General features: G+C 48.2%; 1 protein-coding gene across 2 annotated transcripts; it reads right to left on the minus strand.

Moving 5' to 3' along the window:
- Positions 1–4,316: 4,316 nt before the first annotated feature.
- Positions 4,317–7,115, minus strand: MSC (musculin). 2 transcript variants are annotated; one of them, XM_036338520.1, is made up of 2 exons: positions 6,377–7,115; positions 4,317–5,512 (listed from the first exon to the last, which is right to left on the minus strand). In XM_036338520.1, the coding sequence occupies exons 1-2, from the start codon at positions 6,875–6,877 to the stop codon at positions 5,426–5,428; spliced, it is 588 nt and encodes a 195-aa protein (XP_036194413.1). In that variant the 5' UTR covers positions 6,878–7,115; the 3' UTR covers positions 4,317–5,425. The 2 variants fall into 2 exon arrangements, with proteins under 2 accessions (XP_036194413.1, XP_036194411.1); XM_036338518.1 differs by having other exon boundaries at positions 6,368–7,115.
- Between the last annotated feature and the right edge of the window lie 2,447 nt (positions 7,116–9,562).

Here is a 9,562-nt window from a genome sequence, read left to right on the forward strand (position 1 = left end):
TGTTACATCAAAATCCATTGGTCTGTCTTGCACTCCTAAATGAGTTTGCTTTTTATCCCATGGATAATTTTTGATGTTGAGTGCTATGATCTTCACTTTTTAAGAGGAAATTAAATGAAAGTTTTCCTTGGTTAAAAAAAATCAATATAAGGAAATTAGATGTGGCATAAAAGAGCAAGGTAATAAAAGTGGCAAAGGGGAATGATGGGGCAGGTAGACAGGTAAGGATTAAGGACCCCTGAACTTCAGTCAAAGGAAAGGAAAGAAAATCAAGACTACAGTTTTATAAATTAGCATCTATGGAGCATTTCCAAAGTGCCTACACTAACAGAATGATCTCATTTAATCTATTTTCAAAACAGTCTGTGAGGTAGGATGTATATGTTCTTGTCTCATAGGGGAGAGCTAGTCCCTGAAGTTACAGACTTAGGAAATGGGGGGACTAGACTGGAACCAGCTACATCTGACATGGCAGCTTGCAATCTTTTAAAAATAATATGAGTTTTTAAAAAATCCAAAAATAACACATAAACTCCTTTAACAAAGAAAGAAAAGTAAAAGATAAAAGCCTCTGGCGCCTTGCTCTCCACCCATCCTCACTTCTGCCGATAGTAGTAGTCAGCACAGGTACCGGATTTGCACCAAACCCAGAGTCCCTGCTCGTAATCGCTCCATGACCCTCTTTACCGCAATGTGCTGGCAGGACAGACAAGGGCTGAGGTCATTCAAGATGACTAACACCTTAGTGCTAACTGTGCTTACACAATACATGGAGATTGCAGGTTCTGGCCACTTTCTAGACCTTCTTAGAGTCATGGATTCCAAGGAATTCTAGGGACCAATTTTTCACTGTTGTGGGAGAGAGAAAACAACACAAAGAGCAGAACAGAATAGAAAAGGAGATGAAGGGTGAGTGGTAAGCGAGCTGATCACCCTTTAGTGGGTAAACAGAAGCGCCAGGGAAAGGAGAGTGGCCAGGTGCTCAGTTCCAAAGGGAGCCACCCCATGCCTCCTAGCGAATTTTCCTAGAATTAGCAGTGGGAAGTCAGTTATGAATTTCCCTGTTTGTTGCCCTTCCACACATCACTAAAAGGACTTTCGCAGTTACTGTTTTAAAAATTTCAGGAGTACTAGCCAAACTATTTACCTATGCCTATTAAAATCTGATGTGTTCCACTTAGTTCTTTTTTATAGAGAGGTGATGTCTTTTTTTTTTTTAATGTATTTATTACGGGGATGGAGGAGATGGGAACTGTGGCTGTTAAAAACATCTGCTTTGTAACTTGTAATGGTCATTGTCTCACTGTCCCCTGAAGGAGCCAACACACTAAAGTAAAGTTCAAGCTCAGAACAAAATATGCACAAAACCAACTCAACCTCCTAAATGTTTCAAAATTACAGTGCCGAAAGCATTTCTTCTCAAACATTCATCTTAGGAAGAGCCTGTGAAAGGGGATTTTTGTTCTTTTTGGTTGAGTCAGTATTACTAATGAAAAGGCTTTGGTCCCTCAAAAAGCCCCCTGAGGAGTATTTTTCAATTTACTCATTTTATTTGTTATTTAGTACTTTTTACATTATATTTCTTAGACTCCCTCCTCCCTCCACTTTTCACTCACAAAAAGTATAATCAAATTGAGATAAACCTAAGGACAGGCTTATGTCTCTTTTTCTCTTACCCCTTCTGTTCCCCAGTCCCAGGTCCTATTTCTCCAGCTCAAATTCCTAAACAAAAATTATGAAGGGGGAAAATGTAAGGAAGGCTTTAGGGTGCCTTTTTACCACTCAGAGCCCAGGATAGTCTTGGTAGATCAAGAAAAGACTGGCTCAAAGGGATTGGATGAGAAAGGTGAAGGGACTAAGAAGTACAGATTGATAGTTACAAAATAGTCAAGGGATGTAAAGTACAGCATGGGAAATATAGTCAACTAGAGGCTCAATGCACGAAAATTTATGCAAGAGTTGGCCTTCCTTCCCCCGGCTGCCAGCATCGGCTTGCCTCCAGCACCCGGGACCCAGGAGGAGCAGGCACCTGGGACCCAGGCTGGCTTCCCTGCAGCCCCGGCTTTGTTAGGAAGGCTGTCCGTCCGGAAGACGTCCAGTCTAATTAGCATATTATCCTTTTATTATTATAGATGATATTATGACAACTGTGTATGATGCCAGGTGAGTAATGGAAATAGCAGGGAACACTTTGTAAATTATGTGCTTGTCTAACCACTAGCCTGTGTACCTGAAACTAATACAAAATAATATTGAGCCTAAACTATAATTTAAAAAGAAGAAATAAGGAAAAAGACTCGTCCAAGGTGCTTAAGGCCTCTCCTAACAGCAACCGCTACCCAGAAGCTTGAACAATTTACACTATTTAATGGACTTACTAGAAATTGGCCTCTTTCTTTTCTTTCTTTCTTTCTTTCTTTCTTATTCCTTTTTAAATAACATAATAACACATTGGCATCGGACTTTTTACAAAGTCCGATGAAACCATGAAGCAAACAATTCTTGAGAAAGTTTTTTCTTCTCTATAAATTATAGGATTATAAAGTGGCAATAGCAATGAGCTTGCAGGGTACAGCACGGTACCTGTGAGTCAGTGAATAGTACCACCTTAATGTGTGTGTGTGTGTGTGTGTGTGTGTGTGTGTGTGTGTGGCGGGGGGACGGGAGTGGAGTAGGGGTAGAAAACCAGAGTTTACCCCTAAAGTATGTTGAGAGAATATAATTATAGAAACAAATATTTTAAATATTTTATTTATGAGGATTTGCCTTAATATTTCCTTGTTTATTCTTATCTGTATTCACTACAAATATAGCCTGCCTTTTCTTTGTTTTTGCTTTTGTGGGACGCATCTCAAACCCAGACTCAGTCTTGGATTGGATTCCTGCAATGTCTTACCTTTTAGAAAGCTCCCTTGTACCAACATATGTCCCCCACCCTTTTCCTTCAGTGGTCAGCACTTAGGGTGCTGCTTATTGCCTTTTAGAAGGGTGGCTTAAGTATTGCTGGCACATTTTTTCCTAACAACAGTCTTCCTAGGTAGGCACTGGGGAAACTGAGGCTTTGAGCGGTTGCATATGGTGACTAGTCTGTGGGGGAGCAGAGCTGGGACTTCAAGCTGGGTTCTGTAGACATTTAGGCTCATCTTAACCTACTGCTATGCTGCCTCCTCCTTGCAAACGACCTTATTTGCTGGAAGCTTTGGAAAAGACCTTGACTCAGAGCTTGCCTCCAGCAGACACCCCGTGGCCAAGAAGTGGGCCACCCAGAACGTAAGGCCAGCTAAAGTGCCTTTGACTAAACTAGGGTTTCCTGTCATTAGCTACTCCTGAGTTTTTGTTTTTTTGCTTTGTTTTTGTTTTTTTTTCCAGAGAGACCCTGATGCCACAGAAACCGGCTAATGTAAACCCTGAGCCCAGCTTAGAGGATGAGAGGAGGCGGGAGGAGGGCTGCAATCCTCCGGGGTATAAACAAAAGCCCAGGAACTTGGTGTCAGAGAGCCCTTTTCCAGAGTTTGGGGTTAGTTCAGTTCACAACAGGAAGTCATGTTCCCCACCTCACTCTCACCTCTTCCACCCCAGCTGTAGGGCTCCCCTTGGTCAAGAAAACTGACTCACAATGTTATTAAAAAAAGGCTTACCCCCAAACTGGGCAATTATTTAGGCAGGTTTATCCTTTACACTTTCCTAAATTTTCTACAAAGAGAATTTCATTTTAAAAAGACCAGCATTTTAAAAAGTGTATGGTGGGTTTCCTAAGTTATTATCTCCTGCAGATCGCAGTGAAAAATGGAAGAAAGTAACCAGGAAATTGAGATGGTGTACCTAAAAAGCGCTATGTAAACATTATTTGAAAACAAGGAAATTCTACTGAAATACACATTGGTGTCTTGTATTATAGTTTTACTTTGCCAATTAGACTAAGACCTTCCCCACTCCAGTATGTGGGCTGTAAGGGGTTTTTGAACTTCTTGCAATTATAAGCATTGGAGTGTGTTTCAGGCCGGAGAAAGATTCGTGTGTGTGTGTATGTGTGTGTGAGTGTGTAAAAGAGACCGGCACCTATATTATTTTGAAGCGCATATACCGTTCAACACACTTTGGCCCCATAAGCCTCCAATTCTTGCCTTCCAATAACCCCACCTCAAGAAGAAACAGAATCAGAAATTAATGAGAATGACATTTGGAAATGCAGTGAACAAATGTGATCACCACCACTCTGAGGACAATGACCCAATCCCTGTCCAGGGCCAGGAGGCCAAATTCAAGTTAACTTCCAGACCAGACTCAGTAAAGACCACATGCTAATGCCAGGACACTCGCTTTTCACAATGTGTTTTATTATTCATAAAAAAATAAACTTATTTACATTTGCTAATTAACTGTGGTAGTGCAGCCTCCAGCAGCGGTTTGTTCCCCTGAGCAGGGTCATTCGGTACCAAACAGGCTCAGTGCCAGGAGGGAGGAAGAAAGTGGGCCAGGGAGATGGTGTTGGAGGAGGGGTGACCCTTGCTGGGCGAGCAGGGGGAGAGGGTGGGTGGGGGACAGGTAGGGACAGTCAGGAGTGGAAGGGGACTCTGCAAGGAGGTGTGGGAGGAGGGGGTAGAGGAAAGCCTGAAGGACAGGAGCCTGGAGAGGTGGGGGGGGGGGGGAGTGGATCACCCCTAGGAGGGGACAGGATAGACCTAAGCCTGGTTAGGAAGGGTAGGGAGCCTGCAGGAGTGAGGGGTCTGCCCGCAGCACGAGGCCTAACTGCGGGGAGCACTGGGGGCAAAAGGCCCAGGTGTTCTCAGACTGCTCCCGCTTCAGGGACAGAGAGAGGGCACCCACCGGCCCGTCCGCCTGGAGGGCTCCGCCTTGTGGGATACTAAGCCCACCCAGGAATTCACTCTCCTCTCTTTGCAACTTAAAAACCTGCCCGATGTGGGTCTCACGGGAAGATTCCTGTCTTCGAAGCCGATTGTCACGGAGAGAGCGACCTAGCCAGGCTAATGGTAAAGGCCGGGCTGCGCAGAGCAGTGCTGTCACGTGTGGTGCATATATATAAATACACATATGGCTCAGCTCGGAAACTGACCCCAGGGGGCTCGGCGCTGGGCTCTGACGGCAGTGTGAGGGTCTGCACTGCTGGAGCCGGAGGTCGGATCTGAGACGGGAGCAAGCGCTTCCTGGAGAGGTGAAGTGTCCTCGCCCAGGTCCACCGCTGCAGCCGGTGCCTTGGGCCCCCGCGACGACAGCAACGCCGCCAACTCTAGGGCTCTGCCCCCTCGCGCCCGCCACTTGTGTTGAAAATTCTGAGTGGGGGGTGTCTAGGAGAATCCAATGGAACTTCCCCCCCATTCTCTGGGGGTTCTCACGTAGTCTCCCTTCTCTCCGTGGCCCCCAAACGCAGGCGCTTAACCAGTAACCCATGGCGTTCAAGTTCGACCTAAGCGGTGGTCCCACAGAGTCTGCTGGCAGCTGAAACTTCTTTGGTGTCAGAGTCGGGTCGCCCCGAGACCACAAACGGCCACGTCTGTAAAATCAAAAGAGCGTCAGATATACGAGGAGAAACGGCAATCTCAAACCGAAACTGCTCAGCTAAGCGGACCTGTGAGAGTCCTGGTTCTGGGTAGCTCACTTCATCAGCGCTCTGGAATGTGCCTGCCTGCTCTCTAAACTAGAATTTAAAATTTACCGGACTCTGACTGTGTAGGATGTGAAAGGGGTCCATCCATGCTTCCTGCTGACTATGCCCTCCCCATCATTCAGTGAAACGTGAGGGAATCAGGAATTTTGTCATGTAATCCCCTTCCTCCAACACACACACACACACACACACACACACACACACACACACACACACACCATTAGCCCTCCGCTCTCAAGCCAGAGTTGGCAGGTCAGAGAGGGACTTTCCAGACAGATCCCTTTGGGGGAAACTTCTGCTATTCTTCAAGAATTAAAAAATCCAAAGCCTTTTTAATAAAGCTCGGCCTTCCCTCCTCCTTTTCAGAAAGTAGGGCTTGTTCGATCAAACCTGTCAGACTCTTAGCTGGAAAAAGTTGCGCGAGGAGGGAGATTTGCCATATCCTCTGCAAAGAACCCAGATTCACCCTGTAAGTAGGATATCCGCCAACAGTAGTCACTGGGCCAAGCACCGCGTACACGGATCAGAATGATGCGGCCCCAGAGGGCGGCGGTTCTTCTCCAGGAAGATGGCTGGCTCCTCCCGTGCTTTGGGGAGAAACTAACCTGGCGTCCTCACCACCCGCACTAGAACCCTTCTTTGGGGTTCTTCCCAGCGGGCTGACTCCGCCCAGCTCGCAGGGAGCGCCGCGGGCATCTCCCGGCGCTGCGCCCCTGGCATCTCCCAGCGCGGCGCCCCTACCAGGTTCACCGGGTGCACGTAGCCATTCTCGTAGCGGTCCTCTTGCAGCAGCTGCCGCAGGTGCGCGATGTAGCTGGAAGCCAGTCGGAGCGTGTCCAGCTTGGAGAGCTTGGTGTCGGGGGGCACCCAGGGCAGGCTGGTTTTGAGCCTGGAGAAGGCTTTGCTCAGCACGCGCATCCGGGCGCGCTCTCGGGCGTTGGCCGCGTTCCGCTGCGACTGCTTGCACTCGGCGGCCGAGCCCTTGGGCGGGAGGGGCTTCTTGCCACCGCCGCTCCCCGCTGCCCGGGGCCGCTTTCTCTTGCAGCCCCCGGCGCTGCCCGCCGCGCCCAGCGCGCACGGCTCCTCCTCGCCTTCGGGGTCTTCCTCCTCCGCCGACGAGTTGTCACTGGGAGAGATGTAGCCGCGCTCCGCACCGCGGAGGGGCGGCCTCTTGGAGGCGGGGACCGGGTACCCCCGCTGCAGCCCCCGCAACTCCATGTCCTCCGGGTCGCTCACCGAGCCGGTGGACATCGCTGCGCCCCCCCACGCCCACGCGCGCCCGCCTTCCTCCCCCGGGCCAGTCTTCAGGCCTCCGCCTTGTGCTCCTTTGCGGAGGCGGGGTCCGGGCCGAACTCCGAGGAGGACCAGATACCTGGGTCCCGAAGCGCGGAGCCGCGGAAGTGAGCCCTGCCGCTAACTCCGGAGAGCGCGCGGCCGAGAAGTCGGCGCCGGGCCCTGGCTCGGCCCGCACACCCGCGAGCTGCGCCTTTTGACAGGACTATTTATCTGTACTGCTCGGAACAAACCACCCCTGGCCAAAATGAGAGGGCGGGGGGGGGGGGGGGAGGAAGGTGGGGCGGGGGCGTGGAAGGGGTGGGGACCGCTTTTCTGAGCGTAGGGGATCTGCTGGTAGGGGCGGGGAAGGGGAAGTCTTCCCTAAACCGAGATTGGGCCCTGGGGCCCAAGGGACCCTTAGATGGTCAGTGTGAGATAAGTAAGTGTGTGTGTTGGGCGAGTGAAGGAGGGGACCTTGATCATACGCATCCCACTCCCACCCCAATTTATCTTAGAGATCTCGAAGGTTGCCACACACTTAGAAACCTCAGGATCTATCCGTCTTTCTCAGCAAAGCACTGTTTAAAACACTGTTTTCCAAGTTCATCAGTCATATGATTTGTCTATCCAAGCGTTGCCCAGCAAAAGAATAAAAGCAAAACAACACCGAACAATCCAAAAGCTAAAGAATAAAAGCAAAACAACACCGAACAATCCAAAAGCTAAAGAATAAAAGCAAAACAACACCGAACAATCCAAAAGCTACCTCTCCCTTTCCTCCTCCTTTTCCTTTGACATCGCTTTATGATCTACAAAGCACCCTTATCTACACTGGTTCGTTTCATTTCCAAACATCTATGACTTAAATTTTATTATCTCCACTTTGCAGAACTTGAAGTTAAACTGCGGGGACAGATTATTAAGTAAAGGACCCCTATCACCAGGTTGGTAAGTAGAAATGGCCTCAAAATCCATGGTTGAAACCCCTGGCTCCTCCATATTCCAGTCGTCTCCCCACCTTTCTAGTCTTGAGAGTTCCGTGCGTGATTTTGTTGTTATAATGCAATGCAGAGATAAATTATAGTCTAGGGAAGCGATTACTGTTCAGGTTGTGTATGGAAGAGTGCGCTCCTGGATGCTGAATGCTAAGTCAGCACAACCATTCAAAGTAAAAAACGTCAAAACAGCGCCCAGAATTACCCTGACCCACACCAACCAAAAATTAAACACCCTGCCCCTCATCCCCAAAGGAAACAAAACAAAACTGCAAACTGCCTGCTGCCTCGTGGTTTTCTAACTGGAAGGAACTTTGCAGTGCGCGGTGTGGGGGTGTGGACTTCATTTAGAGATGGACACCAATGGAGCACCTACTGTGTGCCAGTCACTGGGCTGGGCGCCATGTGACTGCCTACTAAGTAACTAAGAATAAAATTTAAAACAACAAAATAATTAAAATTCTATCAGGTTGGGGTAGGCTTACTCCCTGAGCCTTCACACCCGTGTTAGGAGGTTGCTTGTCTTTCCCCTAAGGACTCAGGCTCCCAAGCTGAGCGAAGGGCAAGGAGAAGGATATGCAGTCAGCCCAGGACAGAGCGGTCCAGCCTCACTAGGCTGGCTCCTCCCACAGAACAAATGCGCCCGGGCTCAGAGCCTGAAGTGCCACAACAGGTGGCTGCCTGGGCTGACTTCATCACTCAGGCATCCTTCCACCTTAGTCTCCCAGGCCACGTCTTTCTCTTGGGGGATGTTTCACACAACCCGTCCTGCTCCACCCCCACCTCACCCCCACCCCCACCCCAGCTTTTCAGAGGTTTTCTCCTGTATATTTATTTAGTCATTTTGTTAGTGGGGAGGGAGGGGCTCCTTCTGGCATCAGTTGAGTAAAAAGAACTCTGTCTTTCAGTTTTCTCTGGGCTGGGAAAATGCAGGGAATATTTGACAGAGCATAGCAATCTTTCCTAGAGCGCTTGAACTTGAACTTGACTCTGGTGCGCATGAAGGTGGGAAGCAAAAAGGGAGAAGGGGGAGCAACAAGATGTAAAGGAGAGACCTCGGGCCAGCTTTTTGCATCGCCTATTGATGACTTGAAGCTATCAGTATAAATACATAGCCTCACACATTAGGAGCAGGCATATAGGTTTTAAAAATCTGGATTGTTTATACAGGTGCAGAACAAAGTCTTTCTTTAGAAAGATTAATGGTGGGGAGAGCGCTAGATTTTCTCTAAACAGTCGCAAAAACTGCACCCAGCCTCAGCGCTAAGCGGGTCATAGCCAGTTTCTTTTTCTTTAAAGTACCGCCTGACCCCAACAGTTTGTGCTTGTGTTTTTCATAGCTCTTTCCTTTCCTTTTTCCTTCTTTTTTCTCTTCTCTTCTGTTCCCTTTCCTCTCTCCCTCCCTCCTTCCCTCTGTTTTTTTTTTTTTTAAGAGAGATGGTTAATTTCTCTATTTTTTCTCTTACCTTTCATTTCCCTTTCCCTCCATTTCTTTCTAGTTGTATTTTACTCATTTTCCTCCCAAGTTGCAGACTCCTATTGAAGATTGGGACATGTGTCTTTGTGTACATGTGTCTTTGTGTACATTCATATTAGTATAGAACTGCAGTTTGCTTTAATATATCTGCAATAATATCTGACATTTTCACCTCTTTACTCTTTCAAA

The sequence above is a fragment of the Myotis myotis genome, unplaced genomic scaffold, assembly GCF_014108235.1.
Source record: "Myotis myotis isolate mMyoMyo1 unplaced genomic scaffold, mMyoMyo1.p scaffold_m19_p_16, whole genome shotgun sequence".
Lineage (NCBI taxonomy): Eukaryota > Metazoa > Chordata > Mammalia > Chiroptera > Vespertilionidae > Myotis > Myotis myotis.

What these genes read in the sequence shown, in the direction of transcription:
- MSC (XM_036338518.1), bottom strand. Translation starts at nt 6,877, where the DNA reads ATGTCCACCGGCTCGGTGAGCGACCCGGAGGACATGGAGTTGCGGGGG. An exon ending in ACGTGCACCCGGTGAACCTG is followed by an intron (nt 5,513 to 6,367) that starts GTAGGGGCGCCG and finishes TTGATTTTACAG; the next exon opens with ACGTGGCCGTTTGTGGTCTC.